Source organism: Mustela nivalis, assembly GCF_964662115.1.
Source record: "Mustela nivalis genome assembly, chromosome: 5".
NCBI lineage: Eukaryota > Metazoa > Chordata > Mammalia > Carnivora > Mustelidae > Mustela > Mustela nivalis.
In genome coordinates, this window is record NC_139024.1 from 117900101 (window position 1) to 117925852 (window position 25752).

The 25752-nt window shown below is 40.5% G+C and overlaps 1 protein-coding gene across 4 annotated transcripts in view; it reads left to right on the top strand.

Moving 5' to 3' along the window:
• The window catches only part of SMIM40 (small integral membrane protein 40), a gene marked incomplete at its 5' end in the record, with an annotated part of 42590 nt that overhangs the window by 12226 nt on the left and 4612 nt on the right, over window positions 1–25752 (top strand). Inside the window, one exon of one of the 4 annotated variants that reach the window (XR_014312258.1) lies at window positions 4698–4860. Coding sequence is in view for 1 of the 4 variants with exons in the window: in XM_082732515.1 (XP_082588641.1) it covers window positions 25078–25320 (243 nt within the window). Of the gene's footprint in view, window positions 1–4697; window positions 5217–25077; window positions 25360–25752 lie in introns of those variants that run through there. The other 3 variants (XR_014312259.1, XR_014312260.1, XM_082732515.1) reach the window with 3 other exon arrangements.

The following is a 25752-nucleotide window of genomic DNA, read 5'->3' on the forward strand; positions in this document are numbered from 1 at the left end:
GCCTCTCTGCCTCCTTGTGATCTTTAAAAAAAAAAAAAAAAAAGATAACCAGGGTTCTTTCAAAAATTAAGTACAGAATTACCATATGACTGACCGAACTCTAGCCATGTTCCTCTAAACCCTTTCCATCTAGCCCTATAAAGACTTAATTACCACAGCATTGTTCCTAATAGTTCAATACCACATCCCTAGGATGGATGACCCTGTCCCACTTAAAGTGCCTGCCTGAGAAAACTCGAGGCTGCCAAAGAACTTACTGTTTGTTCCAATCAACACCTCAAGGTATGCCCCTGTCTCCCAGCCTCTGTAGGAGTGTGACAGCCTAACCTGGATAAGCACCAGTTAATAAACCTAAATGGATGTCACATGATCAACCACTCCGCTTCCTGCTTTTTGTAATTCTTCACTTTACAAAGTCAGCTACTCACCCCTCCTTCCTGTTCCCTCATTCTCCCTTATAAATGCCCAGTTACCTCTGTCCAAATCAGAGTTGAGTTTCATTCATGCTGGCCTCTTTTCCTTACTGCAACAGTATCCTACTACCGACTAGAAACTGTCCTTACCCCTTTAAGCAGGGTCGTTTTGTGCATGAACCAGCAATTTTACCTGAGAAAGAAAAGCATACGTCCACACAGAAAATTGTACAGAATGTTTGTAGCGGCACTATTTACAATAGTCAAAAGGTAGAAACAACCCAAGTGTCCATCAACTGATGAATGGATAAACAAATTATGATATATACATAGAATGGAATAGTAAGGATTCAGCCATATAAAGGAATGTAGTACTGAAACAGGCTACTTTTTTTTTTTTTGATACACACTACTTTGATGAACCCCCAAAACATTATGTTAAATGTAAGAAGCTAGACACAAAAGATCACATATAGTGTGATTCCCTTTTTTTTTTTTTTTTAAAGATTTATTTCCTTATCTTAGAGAGAGAGAGCATGAGCAGGGGTGGGGGGTGAGCAGAGGGAGAGAAAGAAGGGAAGCAGACTCCCAGTGAGCAAGGAGCCCAATGCCAGGCGATCTCAAGACCCTGAGATAATGACCTGAGCCAAAACCAAGAGTGGAAGGCTTAATGGACTGAGCCAACAAGATGCCCTGTGTGGTTCCTTTTTTTTTTTTTTTTTTTTTAAGATTTTATGTATTTATTTGGGGGGGGGCACACATGAGCAGGGAGAGAGGCAGAGGGAGAGAGACAAGCAGACACCCTGCCCTGATCATGACCCTGAGATCATGACCTGAGCCAAAGTCAGACGCTCAACCAATTGAGCCACCCAGGCACCCATGTGTGATTCCTTTTCATAAGATATATGCAGTCTATAGGCAAATAGGCAAATCCATAGATATAGAAAGCAGATTAGAGGTTACTAGGGGATGAAGTCAGGGGGAAAATGGAGTGTTCACTTAATGAATGTGGAGCGGTTTAATGGGGTGATGAAAAAGTTTTGGAAACTAGAGAAAGAAGCAAGATTTCTGCTGAGCAGAGAGCCCAGTTCAGGGCTTGATCCCAGGACTCTGGGATCATAACCTGAGCAGGAGGCAGATGCCTAATGACTAAACCACCCAGGCACCCCTGGAACTTGATCTTAAATAGGTGCTAAGTGAATATAGAAAATTATTTCTCTCTCACAGAGTCTAGTGTTCAAGCATATTTTGTCTTGCTGAAAAATCCCATTTTGAATTTCAATGCATATTGGCTCTTTCCTTTTTTAAGAAGCAAGGAGGGGTAGAAGGAGAGGAAAGAATCTGGAGCAGATTCCACAGTGAGCACAGATCTCATGCAGGGTTCAATCCCATGACCATGAGATCATGACTTGGGCTGAGACCAAGAGTTGGACACGTAACCAACTGAGCCATCCAGGCTCCCCTCTTTTCTTTAAAAAAAAATTTTTTTTTTTTTAATCTCAGAGGGATAGAGAAAGCAAGGGAGAGGCAGAGTGTGCCTCTGTGCTCTAATGAGCACAGCACCCAAGACTGGTGGAGCTTGATCCCAAAACCCTGAGACCAGGACCTGAGCTGAAATCAGGAGCTGAATGCTCAAGTGACTGAGCCACACAGGTGCCCCTCTTTTCCTCTGTCAGCAATCTGAACCTCCTCACAAGCATATTGATGCCATAACCAAGTAAGGAGGAGGTCATTTCCTTGCTAAGGGCAAAGAGAAAAACACATTAATAGTTTCTAAGGATCTAAGCCAATGGTTAAACTTATTCTAGCTCCCTGCTCTACTTGACTTCCCTACTCTGAAGTCCAGTGAAGTTTTGTCCACTTCTTTGAGTGTGGACATGGACACATGTGTCAGTGTGGGTGTATGCATGTATATATACATATGTGTGACAATGTTGAGTAAAATCAGTCCTCCAATTATTTGCCTTTTTAAGATTTTATTTATTTCAGAGAGACAGAGAGGGCAAGAGAGAGAGCACACAAGTAGGGAGGACAGACAGAAGGAGAGGGAGAAGCAGACTACATCCTGAGCAGGGAGCCCAATGTGGGGTTTGACCCCAAGACCCTGGGATCATGACCTGATCCAAAGGCATCTGCTTAATAGACTGAGCCACCCAGGCACCCGGCCAATTATTCTTTCAAAACATTTTTCTTATGCCGCAAGTCTGGCTTTTAAAACCCCAACGCAAAAAAATTGACACATTTATAATTGGTGTTAACTATTATCATTCTTTTCTTGAGATAAAACCAGAACCCTTGTTCTCTGTGAAGAGAATAAGGACAGGGGTTACAGGAGAGATAGGATAATTGGTTACTATTTTGAAGATCTTTTATCTCTACCATCCATGTCAATGGCAATAGAGAGAAGAGAAGGCAGTAATGGTGACCCAACCAAACTGTCACTGGGCTGTCTAGCCCTCTGGCTCCTCTTTCAGCTTCCTTGAGCCCATAATCCTGGCACCAATAACCTTTGAACGCAGCAAAATGAAGTCAAGGTATTTTTGAGTCTTAACCATATGCCCAAGCAGTATTTTATGTACTTTCATATACATTACCTCATTTTATTCTCAAAGCAATCCTTCAAGGTAGGTATTAGCATTTTCACTTTTTAACGATGAAGGAACACAGACTGAAAGAGGTTAAATAACTTCTCCAAAGCTTCACAGCTAGAACATGAAAGAGGTGGGATTCAAACCCTATCCTCTGTGATTTCTAACCTCATCATCCTTTCCTTAGATTAAGGTACCTCTTGAGACAATGTGTCAGCACCACATGGGGAGGATTCTATAAAGATGAATATGTCCTTTCTTGTAGGAGTTTATTTTTAAAACAAGTATGAAAGTGAGTTTACTTAACCTGGCTTTAAACTAAAGGCATCAGATTTAAGCCACTGCTTAAAAAAATCACAAGTGGAGAGTAAGGCCCTAGCTCCCTTGCCACATATTAGAGGGAACTCATACTAGGACAGGTCAAAATGCCACTCAATCTGGCGGTAATGTTTGGGACATTTCCCACTCTTGTGAGGCTTTTGAAGCCTAACAGTAAGTAAAGAAAACAATGCCTAAGTTCATATTTTTAGAGATTTTTAAAAATTCTAGAATCCATATTTTCTTCCAGACCAGTCTGTTTTTATCTGCCCTGCATGTTTAGTCCTTTTTGAACATGGTCTAAATGTCATCAGACATTCTTGGTGGGTAGAGGAAGTACCTCAAACATCAAGAACCCAGAGTTCTTCTGGTTCAGTTGGTTATCTGTTGATACACAACAAACTACACCAAAACTTGGTATCTGAAAATAGTAATTATTTTATCGTTTCTCACAATGCAGTGGGTCAGGAATTCCAGCAGGCCATAGCTTGCTTCTGATTCATGGGTGTCTGCTGGGACTGGAATGTACACAAGGGCTTCATCATTCACATGTCTTAAGCCTCAGCTTGGAGGGCTCAAGTGGCCAGGGGATGACAGCAATTGCTCAACTGGGGTCATATATCTGAGGCCTCAATTCTCATCCTCGCTGGCTTCCTCAGTTCCTTATTGTGAAATCTCAGGGCCCCTCCCTCTCCATTTGACCTTTCCACACAGTCACTCCAACACAGTAGACAGACTTCTTACCTAGAGATTCTAAGTTCCCAAGAGAGGAAAAATGGAACCTACTAGGGTCCCTTTAGGCTTAGGCTCAGAACTGAGTCTTAGTCACGTCCAGTGTACCCTACTGGTTACATTGTGACAGGGCCGGCACCGAGTCAAAGAGAGGGAATTACTCAATGTTGTAAATACTGGGAGGCATCCCCTAGGAGTCACAATGCAGCAGACCACCATAGGTCTCAACCTGCTTCAACCAGTCTGGCAGAAAGTTCCCTCCCTTGGTGTTTTTAGATGAGCCCACAAGAGGCCTTATGTGTGTTTGCAAACATCAGCTATAGCCACCATGAAGTATCTGCCATGTTCCTCCTCTCTCATTCTGGTTCAATCCTCATAGTTTTCAGAGCTGCTAAGGAAGCTTTGCTGTTACTACAACTGATACCCTACATGCCATCAACCGATCCTCAGAACACCACATCAATGCTGGGGTTTGTGACAAACTGGGACAATGAGTAGTAGAACTTGTGTCTGGCATCCCTGATGTCTCTCAGGAAACAGCTTCTTCCGCTGATGAACTGGGGCCTACAAACCACTGGTGCTCAAACTTGTGCTGGGGCTTGGGGTGATGGTGAGCAGACTCACATTATCACTTTCTCTTTCTTAGATACAAAGCAAAAGGTCAATCAGTGCTCTCAAGCTTCTAAAGCAATGAAGGCAGAAAGTAGAAGGGGAGACACCTTCACCAGCCAGACAAGATGCTCTGCTCTTCATCTAACTTGGTGACAATCTGAGAAGCTACTGAAGTGGAATTCTCCAGTCAGCTGGAGGTAAAATGTCACAAATGTCCGTAATTTTAAAATATAGGTTATAAAAGGACACAGAAGGAATTCAGCTAAAGAATTCTTTTTAATGCTCAAAATCACACAGCAAAGAGAATAGAAAAGGAGACAACAGCAACAACATGTTGGAAACTGGAAAGCTGAAAAGCGAGTGGTAACCAATTTAGCAGGCCCTAGGGAGCTGAGGAAAGCAGAGCAGCAACCAAATTTACATCACAGAAGCTGCTGAAGGAATCAGTGACACAGCCACCTAAGGAGGTGAATACGCGGCCAAAAGCAGAATGTTTAGTTGGAAGTCCACTTAAGAGGCAGCTGAACCCCAAATACCTCTCCTCTGAGAATAGGTATGGGACTTCCTCTCCCAAACTAGTGGAAGTTTGAGGATTTATATCCTAGAAGTTACCAAGTAGAGGGTCTCTAGACGAGGACACAGACAGCAAGGGTATCATCCTAAAATAGGAGGAGGTGAAAGTTTAGAGTTTTCCACTGAAAGTTGGGACTCACAGTCTTTTCCCCCTACTTAGATCACTTAGAACTCTGGCAGTCACACTAGAACCTTTCACACAGGAGATACTCTTTTTGTCCTTTTGACAAGGGCAAAAGAAAAGATCTAAAAATGCAGATGGGTGTATCTAAGTGATAGCCCAGCTAGATCACTACCCCACCCATATCCCCTGGGCAGTCGCACTTCAGTGTACTCTTGCTGACTTCAGCAGTCAGCCTCTGAGGCTCTTTGCCTGTGGTCTCTCTCCAAAGCCAGGGAAAGCTATTCTGCTTAGGTATATGGCAGGCCAGAATTGTTAGGGAATTAATAACCTTCCCACTGAGAGTGATTCTCAACCAATGACTGTCAGGATTTGTTGTATTAATACCCGGTTTCCCTTCCCCTTGCTTGCAATACTGAGGTGTGTGTTTTACACCATTTTCTCAGAATTTCTCCATAGGATGAAGCCTTAGTCATTCTCAGTTATTGTTAGCATTATGGCTGCCTTCTCTTTCCCGTTTTACTTCCGTGCTCTCCTACCTATGTTTCCACTGAGTAGTTCCATTACAGTATATGTCTCAGGATCTCTTTTGAGAGAACCCAAACTAAGACAATCACAACAAAACTGAAAATGCCCATGCAAATTGAGTGGAACTTCTAATCAGCCTTGTAGTGCCCCCTTCTAAATATAAACAGTCAAGGATGACCAGAAATTTAAGAAAAAAAAATCTGTCTTGAAATATGGAGATCAGACAGAACAAAAATAAAATAACTTGGAGGAAACAGAGACTAAAACGGGAGAAGAAAACATACCAAAAATCTATTATTAATATCCTCAAGAGAATTAAGAAATTAGAGTCATGAAATAAGAAGACTATAAAAAAATAGCATTCAGAAAACAAAACAAAACTCCCGAAAATTAAAAAAAAAAGTGACAGCAGATATGAAAAACATAATATGGAAGATGGACAAAAAAGAAGATAAAAAAAGAAAAAGAAGATATGAAAGATAAAGTCAGAGATATCCCCTAGGAAGTAGAATAAAAAGAAAACAATATAAAAAATGAGAGGAAAAAAAAATTCAGGCAGTCCAAGAGGTCCAATACATGATTTGGGGAATTGTATAAAGACAGAATAGAGGGCCACCTGGGTGGCTCAGTGGGTTAAAGCCTCTGCCTTCAGCTCAGGTCATGATCCCAGGGTACTGGGATCGAGCCCCGCATCGGACTCTCTGCTTATCGGGGAGCCTGCTTCCCCCTATCTCTCTGCCTGCCTCTCTGCATACTTGTGATCTCTGTCTGTCAAATAAATAAATAAAATTTTAAAAAAAGAGAACATTTGGAAGGATATCATCAAAGAAATAATTTAAGAAAATCTCCCAGAACTGATGGACATGAGTTAATAAAGTGAAGGTGCCCCGCATATTGAAAAAAATATTCCAGTTCCAGAGAAATATCATTTTAAAATTTCACTAGTGAGGACAAAGGGGAGATCCTAAAAACTTCTAGAGAAGATAAAACAGGTTTTATATAAAGGATCAAGTGCCAGAATGTTGTCCACTGGAAGCTAAAACACAGTGAAGCAATCCCCTCAAAGTTCTTCTTTATTTTTTTAAAAAGATTTTATTTATTTATTTGAGAGAGAGAAAGAGAGAGAGCATGAGCAGGGTGAGGGGCAGAGGGAGAGCCAAACTCCCTGCTGAGCAGGGACCTCCCAATGCAATGTGGAGCTCAATCCCTGGACTCTGGGATCATGACCTGAGCCTAAGGCAAATGCTTAACAAACTGAGCCACCCAGGAGCCCCGGTGCCTTCAAATTTCTGAGGAACATTTTTTTTTCCAGTCTAATGTCCCAAATACATTTTTCAGACATGGGAAATCTCAAAGCATTTACTTCCCATGCACCTTTTTTTCAGAAACTTTTAGAGGATGTGTTCTACTACAACAAAGAGATAAATAGAAAAGAAGACCTGATATGTATGAAACAGGAGATCTATCAAAGAGAGGAGGGAAAGAATTCCTAGGAAGGCAGTGAAGGGAAACCCCAAGGACTGGAGGGCGGCCAGTACACTTTAGAGGGGTCGGAGGTTTCAAGAGGGAGTTTCATTCAGAAGAGTGATAGACTACATAATGTGTTTGAAGAAATTGAGAAGAAATATGTATCAGGGGATATCTGGGCATTGAATTCATGGTAAGAACATAGAAATAAATACCCAAAAGGGTAATTATTAGGTCAAGGGAAAATGAGAGGTTACACAGTAACATTTGTGCAGTCATAATAGATAATGAATATTCATCTGATCAAAATGAACTATGTTGGACTGATGGTGGGAATGAGAAGTGGGCAGATAAGGCCAGGGATGGGGTAGTATTGTTTTCCATAACAAACCCTGTAGAAGTATTTAAACTGTGTCCATGAATAACTTTGATAATAAAATCATAAAATTAATGCCCAAATAAACAGATAAATAAAATAAAGACTAAGAACCCTAGGAATGCAGGTGAAAGTAGGAATCAATGGTCTGTTGTTTTTTGTTAAGAGGCTTTTATAAAATTTATTTGACTTTTGTTTTCCAGTCTCTTAACTGAAAAATTTTTATTGAAGTATAACATGCATGCCCTAAGTGTACATATCATAAATATACAACTTGATATTTTTTCACAAAGTGAACATAGCCCTGCAACTACCCTCAAGAGAAAGAAACAGAATATTTCAGAATATTACCTTATGGGATGGCTACATATACTCCTTCCAATCACTACCTACAAGGACAATCCTTTCCTGATTCTAATATAGAGATTAATGTTGACCATTTTGCATTTTACATAAATGAAGTCACACAGTAAATCATCTTTGTGTCTGATTTCTCTCATTCAACATTATTTCAATGAGATTCATCCATGTTATTGTGCGCCACTGTAGTTCATTCTCATTCCTATAATGTCCCATTGTGAGAATAAACTGCAATTTATCCATTCTACTATTAATGTCATCTGTATAGTTTCCAGTATGGAGCTACTATGCGTGGTGCTACCATGAACATTTTAGTAAATGTTTTTGGTAGACATTATACATGTATTTGTTGGCCATTTGTATCTAAGAGTGGAATTGTTTAGCCACAGAAGATACATATGTATATCCATATTCAATTTGGATGCTGCCAGAAATTTTCCAAAGGAGTTGTACCAACTTTACATTTATACCAGTGGTATATGAGAGCTCTAGTTGCTCCACATCCTTGCCAACTCTTGTTATTGTTAATCTTTTTTATTTTAGCCCTTCTGGGGATATGTAGTGGGATTGCACTGTGGTTTAATTAGAATTTCTTTGATGATTAATGAAGTTAAGTACTTTTTCCTAAATTCATTGGCCATTGAATATCAGTTTCATGAAATGTCCCTCCAGGTTTTTTGCTCACTTTTCTATTGTGTTTTTTGTCTTTTTCCTATTGACTTGTAGAAATTCTTCATCTGGGGCGCCTGGGTGGCTCAGTGGGTTAAGCTGCTGCCTTCGGCTCAGGTCATGATCTCAGGGTCCTGGGATCGAGCCCCACGTCGGGCTGTCTGCTCAGCAGGGAGCCTGCTTCCCTCTCTCTCTCTCTGCCTGCCTCTCCATCTACTTGTGATTTCTCTCTGTCAAATAAATAAATAAAATCTTAAAAAAAAAAAAAAAAAAAAGAAATTCTTCATCTATTTTCATATTGGTCTTTTGTTGTCTATATGGGAATATTTTCTCTCACTCTATCGGCTACCTATTTTACTTTTGAACTGTGTTGCACAAATGAAAGCAAGACGCAAATTATATGTTCTCTACTAGAAACACATAAAATATAGAGCAATTTTTAGCTAAAAATAAAAGGATACAAAAAGGTATACTATGCAAACACTAATCAAAAGAAAGCAGAAGGGCTATATTCGTACCAGACAAATCAGACTTCCCAATAAGGAATATTTCCAGGGATAAATATGGACCCAACCATAATGGAATCAATTCATGAAGACATAACAGTCCTAAAGGGTCGTGCATTGAACACAGCTTCAAAATATATATAGTAAAACTTCTAAAAGTGAAAGGCAAAATAGATAAATCCATAGTTATAGTTGGAGACTTCAACATATTCCTGTCTCAGTAATTGATAAGACAACTAAACAGAAAATCAGCACAGATATAAAGGCCTGAACACATTATCAATAAATTTGATCTAAGTGACATTTAGGGAACATTCCACTCAACAACAGAAAAACAACATTGTTTTCAAGAATACATGGAACACTTATCAAGACAGATTGCATTCTGGGCCATAAAAAAAAGCCTCACCAAATTTAAACTAATTGAAATCATAAAAGTATGTTCTCTTATTACAACCAAATTAAATTAAAAATCAATAACAGAATGACATTTGGAAAATCTCCCAAATATTTGCAAATTAAACAACACACTTCTTCAAAAAGCCATGGGTCAAAGAAAAAGTCACACGGGAAATCAGAGAATATTTTGAAGTGAATAAAAATGAAACACAAAATTATCAAAATTTGTGGATACCACTAAAGCAATGCTTAAATGGAAGTTTATTTTTTTTTAATGGAAGTTTAAACATTAAACTAGAAAACAAGAAAAATTTCAAATCAGTAATCTAATCTTCCACCTTAAGAAACCAGAAATTTTTTAAAAAGAGCAAATTAGGGGCGCCTGGGTGGCTCAGTGGGTTAAAGCCTCTGCCTTCGGCTCAGGTCATGATCTCAGGGTCCTGGGATCGAGCCCCACATCAGGTTCTCTGTTCAGCAGGGAGCCTGCCTCCTCCTCTCTCTCTCTGCCTGCCTCTCTGCCTACTTGTCATCTCTGTGTGTCAAATAAATAAATAAAATCTTTAAAAAAAAAAAAAAGAGCAAATTAAATCCAAAGCGAAGGAGGAAGGACATAAGAAAAGGGCAGATATCAATAAAATTGAGAACAAAAGAACTGTAGAGAAAGAACAATGAAACCTGAAGCAGGTTTTTCAAAAAGATCATTAACATTAATAAACATCTAGACAGACTCATTGAGAAAAACCATTTTTTTTAAAAAAAACCCTTAGTGGCAGAAATCAGTGCTTGCCAGTAGCAACATGTTGTGGTGAGGAAATTGACTACAAAATAGCAGGATGGGGCATCTGGGTGGCTCAGTGGGTTAAAGCCTCTGCCTTTGGCTCAGGTCATGATCTCAGGGTCTTGGGATTGAGTCCCGCATCAGGCTCTCCACTCAGTGGGAGCCTGCTTCCCTCTCTCTCTTTCTGCCTGCCTCTCTGCCTTCTTGTGATATCTGTCAAATAAATAAAATCTTTTTTGAAAATAGCAGGAAGGAATTTTGAAAATTGTTCTGTAGCTTGATTGTGGTGATGTAAGTGATTGCATAAATTTATCAAAACACATAGAACCTACAAAGAGTGAATTTTACTGTATGTAAATGATATCTCAGTGAATCTGATGTTAAATACCAGAATCCATTTGAGCATTTTAGGTAAAAGGAGAGTTTCATGATACTTTTGTTTTAGATGTGACTGTTCTGATTTGCAGATAAAATGTGTGCGTGTGGGTGTTTGTTTGTAGTTCTGTTTTTAGCCCATATATTGTGGTTAACAAAGAAAGCAAGAATTGCCCTAGAACATGCCAAGGTCTTCTTCTCTGCCTTGGGACTTTCCCCACTTAGCCACTTCTTCCGCTTGAAATGCTAAGACTGGTTCATTCTCCTTCTTGAAGTCAGCTTTGGGAGCCCTTTCACGGTCACTCTGTCAAGTAACTAAATGTCTTTCCACGCTATATCTCTAATTCTCTCTCACACTGTGTCTTTCGCTCATAACACTTACTACGAGCTGTAACTTTTACTTCTGAACAATACATTGAGTCTGTGGACTTGCAGATTGTAATCGAGTAATAGCTGTCTCCTCTTCTCCCAGTGCCCATTGGAACCTGCCTTGCTGGGCTGGTTCTTCCACTGCTCCTGCACCATACTCAGGAAGGCCGCAGATCACATCTGCTCAACCTCTGATATAAAAAGTCCTCCAAGCTTCACTTTCAATTAAGTTTCTTCTCTTGGCCAGCTAGAACTGGCTTGACATTGGAAAGCTACAGTGGGAACCAGGCACCGTGTGGTTGTCTTCTTTTCCTGCATTTCTTTCTAGGATCCATTTCCAATCAAGCAGGTGCAAGGAGGTGAGGGGAGACCAGAAGCGGTTTGGGTTTCCTCTTGCAGAGGCAGATGTTCATACTGACTCTTACTCTTGTGGGATGTTTGTGGGTCTATATACCCCCCAGTTGCTGGTTATCTCTCACTTACACTCTCTATCCCAAACCTTGAATTTGTCTGGTGTTTATTTTTACATCCACACTGGGCTCCCTGCTCACTGAGAAGTCTGCTTCTCCCTTTTCCTCTGCCACTCCCTCTGCTTGTGCGCTCGCTCTCTATGTCAAATAAATAAATAAATAATCTTTAAAAGGATATTAAGCATAAAAAAGTAAGGCAGAGAAAGAGAATGGTACACTATCATTTATGTATTCTTAAAGAATATGTATGAATACAGGCTTGTATATGAAGACATGCCATCTCTGGTAGATCCAGGTTTGGAGACCCCTGAAACTTGTACAATTCTGGTGGCCCTTTTTAAGAAAGTTAAAAAAAAATACAAAAAACTCAAATCAAAATTGGGTTCAGGGCCCGGGAAGGGTCCTGAGCAAGTAAGGAAGGAAGCCTGATGCCAAAGCATCACTGGTTTCACAGTAAATTAATTGCCTTATGTGGAAAGAGACAGGAGAAACTAGTACAAAGGTTTGGCTATTGGGAGGTGAACTAGGTGGTAGAGGGACAGGGGAAAACAAGAGATGCACCTTTATCCCTTTGGATCTATTTAACAGGAAGGATTCTTTTGTTAATTCATTGAGTGCTGAATCAGTATAATACCTAAACAGGCAGAACAAGTAGGAGAGTAATTTCTCAAGAAAAAGATGCACTCCTTTCTTTAGAGACGTCATTTTCAGGAGAAAAAAAGAGGATAAATACTTTTTGTTTGTTGTTTGAACTAAGTATAATAAGAACACCTGTTACTTTTTATTTTTTAATTAATTTATTTTTAAAAGTTCTTATTTTTAAGTAATCTCTACACCCCATGTGGGACTTGAACCCATAACTGCAAGATCAAGAGTGGCATGCCCCACCGACTGAGCCAGTCAGGAGCCCCTCAACTGTTACTTTTCAAATGCCAATAGCTTCTTGCCATCATAAAAGTAAAATTAGGATCTTAAAATTAGTCCTCAGTTTTTCTCATATACTGTTGATCTTACAGCTCTTTGTTGATTTTTTCATAGCATCCTGTTCTTTCATATATATACATATATATATATATATATATATATATATACATATATATATATATGCATGCTATCTTATCTATGAGGAAGTTTATCACAGTTTTTGTGACTTTTTCTCTTTTGTCTCTTTTCCTTTATGTTCTTTTTTACTTTTTATTTTGATTTGTTGCCCTTGTCCAGAGTCTTCCTCAAATATCTGGTGATCCTTAACTGAACACTCACATTTAAGGTAAAGCTACCAAGCTGGTAGATCACTCTGCTATCCTGGTGGGAACTAGTAGCCTTTACTCTAGGAGAATCCAGATTTTTAAAAAAATCTGAATAACCCTCAAATATCAAAATCTGTAGCTATTTTTTCTTGACGTTAGTTTTCTTAGAGAATCAGGCTAACATGGGGTGAAAGGAGATTGTACCTTTCTGGGAAGCAGCTGAGGAAAGGGAACTGAAGGATTCAGTGCTTGAGATACAGACTTTACTAAAGGCCCCTGTGCTTGGCATGGGGCCTCATCTCTGCTCTCAGCTGGGCCTCGTGTCCCAAGGCCAGAATCTGTGTGGTTTGGCTTTCTCCAATCTTCCCCTGAAATAATGTCCTGGCCTAGGAGGTTGCCTGCTTACCAACTGTGGGGAGAACTAAGTGTTTCTTCAAAAACTTTTAATCCATCTTCCCTCTGTATCTCTGCTTTCAAAGGGAATGGTGAGGGGGGTATCTGTTCCTTTATCTTCTCTCTCTAAGTTCTGCCTGAGGAATCAGCTTGTGTCTTGTGACTCACAGCTACTGCTCTTACCCCATGGTTTTGCTTTCCTAGGTTGGCAAAGTCAGTTAACACTCTTCTCTCGGCTCTATCAGCTTTCCAATTCCTAACAGGTTGACTTCTCCTGTTTGATTAATCTCTTCTCCTTGTCCTCTTTTCCTTATAAGCTTGTGACTTTTTCCCCCCCTTTACTTCAGGGAAGTTGGGGGCATGAGGAGAGATAAACTTGAATGTCCAATTCTCAAGATTTAACCAAAGGAGCTTAAAATTGCCTTTGTATTCAAAGAAATGAAGCTGGAATTTGTCTTTGGATCCAAAGGTATATCTTGATATACTTTGTTTTGGGGGGGGACTACTTTTGCAAACCTTTTATTTAGCATTGGTTCATTCACTAATCCATTAAAAAATATTCCCAAGCATCTTGTATACTGCACAGCCTGGGCAAGACAGGGTTCGTTCCTGCCCTCGTAGAGCTTAGATTCCAGTTTTGAGAAAGGAGAGACACAGATAAAGAAGAGAAAACCAACCAATAAATATTATAAAGTATAATAAATATTATAATTACAACAAATGAAAAACAACAGTAAAGAAAACCCTATGATCCTCCTCCTTTTCACATCCCAGTAAGAGTTGGTAGTATTGACTGCTTCCATATCCCATCTCCCACTCATTTCCCACGACCTACTCCAGTTGGGCTTCTCTGTCTTACTCTCTTTAAATTGCGCCAATGACTTCCATACAACCAAATCCAATGGACTTTGCAGACCTCCTTGTATTTGGTTTCCAGCAGCAGATGGCAAATTGGCTTCCACTTTCTTGGGAAAATCCTTTGGCCTATATGACCCAACACTTTCCCGATATCCCTTTCACCTCTCTGATTGCCTTTGATCACCATTTCCTTCTCTATCTTGACATTAAATATTGGAGCTGTCCAAAGCTTGGTCTTGGACTCTCTTCTCACTTTACAATCCTAGGAGATCTCATTCTTTTTTTTTTTTTTTTAAGGATTTTATTTATTTGAGAGAGAGAGAGAATGAGCAGTGTAGAGGGGCAGAGGGAGAAAGAGAGAGAAAGAGAAGCAGACTCCCCACTGAGCAGGAAGCCCAATGCAGGGTTTGATCCCAGGACCCAGTGACGTGAGCCAAAGGCAGATGCTTAACCGATTGAGCCACCCAGGCACCCCAGGAGATCTCATCCTTAAGAACTGGAAACTTTAGGGACACCTGGGTGGCTTAGCCAGTAGAGCATGCAACTCTTGATCTCAGGATCATGATTTTGAGCCCACATTGAAGGCAGAGTTTAGTTAAAAACAAGCAAGAAAGCAAACAAACAAACAAACAACAAAACAACTGGAAATTCTGGCACTTGCTTTCCTGCCTGGCCTCCACCAATAATCCTGTTGTTACTTTTACATATGGCCTGGCCTACATATGACCTTTGCTACTTTATCCTTTCCCAGCATTGTTGTGAAAGCTCCAGCTCTGCCACCTCTGCCGCTGTCCTCATGGGGCTGGACATATCCATGGGAAATGACAACCACACAGCCATGCTGGCTGATCTCTCTTTTAATTTATCATAAGCCTCAAGTAGACTCAGTGCTGGCTAACAATCATATTGCACTTCCCTACTCCAGCGCCTTTTACCCTAGAATGTTTGAAACCCAAGGAGTACACAAAGACCTTACAAGTGGTCCGAGGGCACGACCAGTTATGGAAGTACCCATTTTTGCATTCTCTATTGCTGTATGCCCTTTTCCCTAAAACTGGTTTGCCTGAGAGCTGTTCTGCAGATTCTCTCTTCCCTCCTCCTCTTTTACCATTGCCTACATGCCATTCTCTCAAGGTGAGGAAATGTGAAAACATCTGGGTTGTCAAACAAAAGTGCAATTTGGAATATTTGGAATATTGTTTTTGAAAGAAAATGACTTTAATGATTGAGCAATGAATCCTTTAGTGAGTCAGGTGGTTTCCAATTCTTTGCTTTCAACACAATTAAAAGAGAATATAATGGAGTTGTCAGCCTGAATATCATTAAAAATACTTTTAATGATGGCCCATTATGTGATTTCTGACATATAATTCAGAAGGAGTTCAAAGAAGTGAGTGTTATTGCTATAATAAAAGTATTTCCGTTCCCTTTTACTTATAATTTACTTATTATAAGGACTTTTAGCCCTTACATTGATGAAAAAGGAAAAATAGAAAAGGAATTGATAATTAATGCTCCTCATTCCAGCAACAGGATTCAATGATACATGAACTAGTTGAAAATTCATTAACAGATGCATTTTGGATACCATTTTATATTAATATTTAATATTATCAAATTTTATAACGGACATGTGATTTTCATCAGTTCGTGCTACTGTTAATGGTTCAATCCAGAAGAAAAATTGAAACACTTAGGATTCTTTGTTTAAATGAAATTAAAAGGAACTAATTTTAAAAAATGGATTTTGTTGCAGAGAAATATAGGGAGATCATTACAAGACTCTCAGATATCACATCCATTAAATTAAGATAAAATTCTATGGTGGAAGTAAATGAAATAGGAATTCAAGGAGAAAAAAACAATGTAAAATCTCCAACTGTGGGAAAAGAGTTCATTCACATCTTTTTTGAAAACATGTTTTTAAGTAGGTTCCATGCCCAAAGTAGGACTTGAACTCATGACCCTGAAATCAAGAGCAGTGTGTTCTACCCACTGAGCCAGCTAGGCACCCCTATTCAAATCTCAGCAGGGCACCACGCTGGCCACTGGGTAGACTACTTCTTTACCCTTTGTGCCCACATTGAACAAAACTCAGGATACATTTCTGTTCGTGCAGCCAACTGTGAAACCTCAGGGCCCCGGCAAAGATGGCAACCTTGGGGCCAAGCTAACACACCCTCTGGACAAGAATGAAATAAAGAAGGTTAGGCAAGTTTTACAAGAGAAAAGAAATTCAGCAACTGGGTTTTGATTACAGACTCAATGCTGGTCTCTTCCACCAAGCTTTCATAACCTTTAGAAATTGTACCGTGCAGCCTCCTTCCCTGGATGTGGATATTCACATTATTTTGAATGATACTTGCTTCGGTACAGCTCTCATGGATGATTTATTTCTGTTTTTCTTGAGACGTGAGAAACAGGTATTTCCTGTGTTGGAATGTAAAGATGATTTAGGTAAGATCAGTGACTTAATAATACCACCTAACCAGGGCTCCTGGGTGGCTCAGTGGGTTAAGCCTCTGCCTTCAGCTTGGGTCGTGATCTCGGGGTCCTGGGACTGACTCCTGCATCGGGCTCTCTGCTCGGCGGGAAGCCTGCTTCCTGCCCCCCTCTCTGCCTGCCTCTCTGCCTACTTGTGATCTCTCTCTCTCTCTCTCTCTGTTAAATAAATAAGTAACATCTTTTTAAAAAAAATACCACCTAACCAATACCGAGAAGCCAGAGCCATACAATGGAAGATAATATTCCATTCAAGTCCCACAAATGGTGAAAGACTTATGAAATCCAGAAGTACTTGCCAGCAAAATCTGAAGTATATTGTGGCCCTTTAAAATTACCAGAACACTGGGGTGCCTGGTTGGCTTAGTCAGTTAAGCATCTGACTTTTGATTTTGACTGAGGCCATGACTTTTGATTTTGACTGAGGCCATGATCTCAGGGTCCTAGGAGACTGCTTCACGATTCTCTCCCTCTCCCTCTGCCCCTCCCCTCTCTCCTTGTGCAAGCTCTCACCCTTTTTCTCTAAAATAAATAAATAAATCTTTTAAAAAGTGAATAAAATTACTGGCACATGAGATCTAGGAAAAGAGTAATACTGCTGTTGGTATATTACCAAATATTTGCTCTCTTTCTTGTTACTTTGGGGAGGGGCTAGGCAGAGAGAAGGTGGGAGGTGGGAAAGGACATATGTTGTAACTTACCATTCATAAAAGTCCATTGTAGGGGTGCCTGCGTGGCTCAGTCATTAAGCATCTGCCTTCGGCTCAGGTCATGATCCCAGTGTCCTAGGGATCGAGCCCCATATTGGGCTCCCTGCTCAGAGGGAAAGCTGCTGCTGCTTCTCCAGCTCCCCTGCGCTTGTGTTCCCTCTCTCACTCTCTCTCTGTCATAAAAAAATAAAATCTTTAAAAATAAATAAATAAATAAATAGATAAAAGTCCATTGTAAAAATGAGTGTCATCCCATCTCTTTTGCCATATTCAATTCATTACAAGCAAGTCATTAGATCTAGTCCACATTTAAAGGCAGGGGATTACACAAAGGCATGAATATCAGGAGGTAGAGATCACTGGGAGCTATTTTAGAAGGCTGCCTACTATACACAGCATGACCATAAGCCTAAACATCTGTTATAATTAACACTATTCTGGTCCCAAGGAAATATGTTTCCATACCTCCTAGCCCCTGTCATTGAAACAAAAGTTGATGGTGACCCAATGTTGTGAAGATTTATGGGTTGTGCTGTTGCTGACTCTAAAGATGGACACTTGTTTAAAATGCAGGGAGAATTTAGCAGTGTTAGTAATTAGGTTATAGAAAAGACAAATTAATCAACTTGTCAAATCTCTCTCAGTCAGTATGAAAGCAATGTTTTCTTATATAGTGATGTTTCATTTCCCAGTAGGGCCACAGTTGCACATGGTGGCTGAAGAACATTTCCCTGTACTAAACAATTTATATTACTCTTAAATTTGTGTGTGTGTGTGTGTGTGTGTGTGTGTGTGTGTGTGTATATATATATATATATATATATATATATATATATATATATGTAGGTAGAACAAGTATGACATATGAAGTTACACTGGCAACTAAACAGTCAGGCAATACTTGAATTACATGTAGTTTTATTTATCTATTTATTTATTTTTAATTTTATTTATTTATTTGACAGAGATCACAAGTAGGCAGAGAGGCAGGCAGAGAGAGAGAGAGAGAGAGAGAGAGAAGGAAGCAGGCTCCCTGCTAAGCAGAGGGCCCGATGTGGGGCTCGATCCCAGGACCCTGGGATCATGACCTGAGCTGAAGGCAGAGGCTTTAACCCACTGAGCCACCCAGGTGCTCCAGCATGTAGTTTTATTTTTATAAAAAATATTTAAGGGGTAGGGGCACCTGGGTGCTCAGTGGGTTAAGCCTCTGTCTTCAGCTCGGGTCATGATCCCAGGGTTCTGGGATCAAGCCGGGCATTGGGCTCCCTGCTCAGCGGGGAGCCTGCTTCTCTCTCTCTCACTCCCCCTGCTTGTATTCCGGGAACTCTCTCGCTCTCTCTCTCTCTGTCAAATAAATAAATAAATAAATATTTTTAAAAAAATATTTAAGGTGTACCTGGGTGGCTCCGTCAGTTGAGTGGCTGCCTTTGGCTTGGATCATGATCCCAGTGTCCTGCAACTGAGTCCTGCATCAGGCTCCCTGCTCAGTGGGGAGTCTACTTCTCCTTCCCCCTGCTCTTGTACTCTCACTTTCTCTCTTTCTCCCTCTCAAATAAATAAATAAATAAATACAATATTTAAAAAATTTTTAAAGATTTAATTACAATTTTTAAATGTTAAATTTTAAAATACCTTCTTTCTATAATAACTTTATTTAGTATGATTTGCATTCTATACTTTATTTTTATTTTTTTAATGATTACTGAAAAGGGACATTTAATCCAGAATGGAGATAACCAAAGAAGGCTTCCTGTAGTTCTTAATCTTTATCCTTTTACCTTTATCTTTTGTACCTTACCCCTTACTGTAAATACATTGGGATCAGCTTAACCGTGAAACTATTTCCACTGATCTGGTTTTTAATTTTTATTTCATTTGTGTCATAGTTTTCTTTCTTTTTTTTCTCTTTCTTTCTTTCTCCTCTTTCCTTCCAAATTTTTATTTAAATTCTAATTAGTTAGGGGTGCCTAGGTGGCTCAGTTGTTAAGTGTCTACTTTCCGCTCAGGTCATGATCCCAGAGTCCTGGAATGGAGCCGGGCATCAGGATCCCTGCTTGGCAGAAAGCCTGCTTCTTCCTCTCCCACTCCACCTGTCTGTGTCGGCTCTTTCTCTGTGCCTTCCTCTGTCAAATAAATAAATAAAATCTCTTAAAAATTAAAAAATAAATTCTAGTTATATAGTGTAACATTCGTTTCGGGAGTAGAATTTAGTGATTCACCACTTACATGTAACACCCAGTGCTCATCAGAACGAGTGCCCTCCTTAATACCAATCAACCTTGTAGCCCATCCCCCACCTATTTCCCTCCATCAACCCTCAGTTTGTTCTCTATCTTTAAGAGTCTCTTATGGTTTGCTTTCCCCTTTCTCCTTCTCTCTCTTTTTACCCCTTCCCACACATTCGTCTGTTTTGTTTCCTAAATTCCACATATGAATGACATCATATGGTGTCCTTCTCTGACATCGTCTTTCTCTGACTGATCTATTTCACTTAGCATAATACACTCTAGCTCCATCCACATTACGGCAACTGGCAAGATTCCATTGTTTTTGTTGGCTGAGTAATATTCCATTGTATATATGTACCACATCTTCTTTATCCACTCATCAGTCAATGGACATTTGGGCTTCTCCATAGTTTGGCTATTGTTCATAATGCTGCTATAAATATCAGGAGGCAATACTCCTTAGAATCTGTATTTTCATATCCTTTGGGTAAATATCTAGTAGTGAAATTGCTGGATCCTGAGCAGTTCTATTTTTAACTCTTTGAGGAAGCTCCATACTGTTCTCCAGAGTGGCTGCTCCAGTTTGCATTCCTACTAGCAGTGTAAGAAGGTTCCCCTTTCTCCGCATCCTCATCAACATCTGTTATTTCCCGTGTTGTTAATTTTAGCCATTCCAAGAGGTGTGAGGTGATATTTCATCATGGTTCTTTTTTTTTAACTTTTTAAAAATTTGTCTTTTTTTTAAGATTCTATGTATTTATTTATATGACCAAGACAGACACACAGTGAGAGGAAACACAAGCAGGGGGAGTGGGGGAGGGAGAAGCAGGCTTCCCGCTGATTAGGGAGCCCAAAGTGCAGGATCCCAGGACCCTGGGATCATGACCTGAGCCAAAGGTAGATGCTTAACTGACTGAGACACCCAGGCACCCTTATTTATTTATTTTAAATTATTTATTTATTTATTCGAGAGAGAGAGAGTGAGACTGAACAAGAGAGGTCAAGCAGGGTGAGCAGCAGAGGGAGAGGGAGAAGGAGGGAAATCATTACCTGAGCCTAAGGCAGACGCTTAACCAACTAAGCCACCCAGGTACCCCTAAAATTCATTTTATAGCACATATATTTTAGGGGCGCCTGGGTGGCTCAATTGGCTGAGTGTCCAACTCTTAGTTTCAGCTCAGGTCTTAATCTCAGGGCCATGAGAACAACCCTCCTGTTGGGCTGTGGGCTCAGTGGGGAGTCTGCTTGACATTCTCTCTCCAGCTCGCCCTCTGCCCCTCCCCTGATCTGTCTCTAAAATAAATAGATTAAAATTTTTTTAAATAACATATTTTATTAATTGGTGAATAATGCTTATCTTTATTACTCATCCAACCATATCTGCTCCACCAATAGAATACCTAGATACATGTGATAATAATTAAACATAGTCATTTTGATGTTCTTCTAATTGTGGTGCTTCACTCATATTTTTAAAATTTTGTTGTGAGGGTAAATTTGTCAAAGTAAAAGTAAAGACATATTTAACAGTCCATTAACCTGACTAATGGCTTAAAAAAATTTAGACCTATGATATGCAAGCTCAAGCTTCCATCTTTACTCTTCCACTGGGACCCTACAAATGTCTACACCTTCTTTTCTCTCTATGTTGAATTAACCCCTTGGTGCCCAGCTGATTATTACTTCTTAGTTCACTGAAAAACAGAAGCAACAGAAGAGAACAGTCTCCACTTCCCTCTACATCTCCCTCCCTACCTACATTTCTGCCCTTAGACTCTGTCTTCCCTCCAGGCACCAAATCTAAGTATCTATCCAAGGCTACCTCCTCTACTTATGGACTACACTCCAGGCCCCCTCACTCAAGGATACCAGTCCTACCACTCCTAAAATTACCACTTTACCCCCTTGTCTCCTCCCTCTCTACTTAGTCATTCCTATGAGCATATAAAAATACCAGAATATGTCCATTAAAAAAAATCCTTCCTCCTTCTACATCTACATCCACATCTACATCCTTCTACATCCACATCTCCTTCTACATTATGCTGCTTTTCTCTCCTTCCCTTTAGGGCAACATTCTTTGAAAGAACTGACTGTGCTCTTGTTCTCCTCTTACTCACCACTCTCTCTTGAACTTTCTCCACTTCTTCCATCAAGGGGTGGATTTATGAGATCTATATCTCCTCCCTATAAATCTGAACAGGTTTGTGACTCTCCCGTAACCAATAAATGCAGTGAAGTCATGCCATAAGATTTCTGAGGCTAGATCTAAAAGGTGATGCACCTTTTGCCCTTTTCACTACAACACTTGTTTTCAGAGCCACAAGGGCCATGTAAGAATTCTAACTATCCCAAGATTACCACACTGTGAAGAAGGCCAGGCTACTTGGAAAGGACTTGTGTAGGTGTTCTGGCCAAGAGTTCCAGCACAGATTCAGCTGACAGCTAGCATCAGCTGCCAGAAGATGCCTCCAGATGGTTCCACCTCAGCAGCTAAGTCATCCCCAGTCTTTAAATCTTCCCACCTGAGGAACCAGACATCACCAAGCAAAAACAACCTGTCCTTACTGTGTCCTTCCTGAATTCCTGACAGCATTCCACAAGTATAACAAAATGGTTGTTTTATGGTTATGTTAGGCAGCAACAGTGTGTGTGTGTGTGTGTGTGTGTGCGCGCGCGCGCATGTTCATATATATGTTCATATATTTCCTTGCTTGGTTTGCAGATGGGGCCTACAAACAATGGCATCCCTATAGCAATGAGGATATCTAGCACCCAGATCTTGGTTTCCAAGTGTCACCCTGTTAGAAGAAGCCACAAAAAGACATGGTTGATTCCTAAGCTGAGACAGGAAAAGTACAAATTGAAAGAGAAAGTAAGGAAGCGCTTAAATAATGTTAAGGACATTTCAGAAGGACACGGGATCCTGCTTGAAGGGCTATTTTATTTGACAAATTTGGGCTCATTTGTGCATCAAAATAATAATTACAGTAACCTATTATAATTCATTAAGTGAAATAGAAATCCACAGGTCCAGATAATAAATATGATAGTAATGGATTTACAGCTTATTGGATAAGATAGGATCAATGAGTCCATAGGATATCAATAAATGAATAAACAAGGGAGAACGAAATGCTCTCTTTTATAGCAGATTGTTGACTAAAAGCTGAAGAAGATATGATGGAATTAAAAATCAGTACTTAATAAACATTATCATGGTTGTTATTCCAGTGGGGGTTATCAAATGGATGCTAAGGCAAATAGATAGAGATATGATGATGTAGCAGATACTTAGGAATTACAAAGGGACACATCGTGACTTTATGGAGGAGAAACCTGCCAAACTGGGTTGGTAGCACAGGGGTGAGATGGGTTCACCTCCAGTACTTCCTGATGTCATGCACTGAAAAGTACATAACATCATTTTTCTCTTGCCTGTATGTGGCACTTGGGTTGAAAGACATCTTGCAGAAATGAAAAGCCTGTGCTCCTTATATTTTTAAAGATTTCATTTATTTACTTGAGAGAGAAATATCAGGAGCAGGAGGAGAAGCAGAGGGAGAGGAAGGGGAAAGAATCTCAAGCAGACTCCATGCTGAGCACTGAACCCAATAGGGCACTTGATCTCATGACCCTGATATGACCCTAAGATCATGACCTGGGCCAAAATCAAGAGTCGGATGTTTAACAGACTGAGCCACCCAGGTGCCCCTGAATACTGGATACTTTTAAAAATGTTTTCTGTAAACTTAAAATTATTTAAAATTTTTTTTTAAATCCCATGAATATACATTACACAAGACCTTGGTGCTGAACCTACCTGTGGAAGGAAAGAAAAAGGTGATTGTATAGCCTTATGGTGAACTTGCCTGGGACATAAGCGAGGGTATCAGAAATTAATACATTAACGTAGCACTTCACAAATTACAAAGAATGAAAACAAACAAAAAAACACTTGTGTCATTTGCCCCTTATAACAATTTTGTGAGGCAAGAGATTTACCAGTTTTATAAACAAAAAACTAAGGCTAAGAAAAAGTCAGATCACTTCCCCAAGGTCACACTCACAGAGAGACAAAAAATAAATTGAGGCATATTAAACATTTTAAGCATTGGAGGAAAAACGGATTTGAATGGGGGCAGCACCAAACTGGAAGTGCTTAGGCATGCTCTGTAGACAGGAGCCACCGGAAAGACTTACACAGATAAAAGTGCAGAAGCAAAGAAAGTAAACTATTTGGCCAGCTGTAAAAGCTTAAAGTCTAGTTGGCTGTGACTGTCCTCAGCGTTCTGATTTCCTAACCTTAAGGAATTTACAGGCTTAGATTTTGATGTGCTAACAGAGGCCACCACGCCATTAGCACCACCTCAGTCTAATGGCCTCTTTGTTTAATTAATTTAACATATGTACTCGTTTCGGCAACACATATACTAAACAAAAATTTAACACACCTCCTAATTATGTAATCAGTTTGATCCCATCCAGGTTTTTTGACTTTTAACACAACCCTCTTGTGGCAACAGCAAATAATAACATGAGTTGACTCTAAACAAAATTGTGACATCGTTTGTACCTTACTGGGGGTGAACAAGGTTTTTCTACTAAGGTAGGTAAGAGACCCTAAAGGATCCAGGTATGAGGTCCACTACCGCACAATGCTTACTTGGCGGGCTACCCTATCCCCCACGGCCCCACTTAATCCAGGGAGTCCCAACGACAACCTTCTGGGCGACATTCCCAGCCAACAGCTCTTTCTCAGGACCCCTCACTCTCCTTCATTATTGCTCCAATACTTAAGCTCCAATTACACCCTCTGGCCCCGCTGACCAATCATGATCTCTCTTTCTAGACCTCCCCTTGGGCTCCTGCGGTCCAATTATTGATGTCCTCTGGAACGCAAGGGCCGGAAATCCGAAAGAGAGCTGTGTGGGTTTGGGTGGGCCACGCTTAGTGGCCGCAGACTTGGGGGAGAAGTAGTCCTGCGCAGCCTCCAGCCCACCTCTGTGCTTCCCCACCCACATGGTTTGGAGAGCCCTTCCCCTAGGCCTTTCTCACCACCCACTGTGAAGCTGGAATGGGCTGATAGCGGCTCACAGTAGCATACGAGCTCTGCTTGCTCACCCTCTCTCTGTAGATCCCCAAGATGTTGGGCCCTGAGCCTAGAGACCTAGAATGACTTGAGCAGTTCCAGTTTGCATGGGTCTGTGTTGGGCCTTCAGTTGCCAAGTCCCAGTTATAGTGAAGGCGGACAGACTTTATGAATCTAGTCCAGACCATTCACAGTGCACTGGATGATTATATGAGTGTTTCAAAGGCTCAGAGGCTCATCTCTCCTTTCTCTCTCTTTGGTGGGGGAATTAGGGTCAAGCCTGACAGGTGCAGGACTTGCTGCTGCCATGCCCTTTAATCCTGGTGCTGCTGAGCAAGGGCTTCCATGCCAGCCTCGCTGATCCAGTCAGCTGTCAGACTACGAGTTAGTATGGCGGAGGAGGAAGGTGATGTGGATGAGGAGGATGTGTTCCTGGCATTTGCCCAGGGACCTTGTCCTCCCAGGAGTCCCCTGCGTCGGGCCTTGGACAAGGCCTTCATTATCTTCCTGGCCCTCATCCTCACACTACTGACACTGGAGGCTGTTTGTAGGCTACTGTGGCTGCTGCCATGGGCAAAGTTTGGGGACTGGCTCCTGAGAACACCTCAGAAGGAGGAGGAGCTGGAATTGTGACCACCTTTCCTATTAACATTCTCTTCTCCTGCTACAGAGGTGAGAGCAGAGGGAGAAGGGACGGCTGGGGGCTGTGGAGGGGACACTGGGATAGCTTAGAACAGCTGTCTTACATTTTTTTGCACCTACACATTGGAAATTAATTTTGAAAAAGTTTGTACTTCTCACATTTTAAAGTAACCACCTAAAATTTTTCATCATAAATTAAAGTTGTTTCAAGGATGTAATTTCTGGTATATTGAAAACATTCACATTGAAAAATGAAACAGATCACCCTTTGAATGTCCAGGAAAGGTAATATCAGAGTGACTTGTTACTAACCACTATCCATTTAAAAATAGATAAACAAGCTCCTAACAATTAGGATTATTCCTTTACTTCTTTCATGACTCTCTTTTCTCCTTGAACACCTGGTTCACTTCACCACAGACA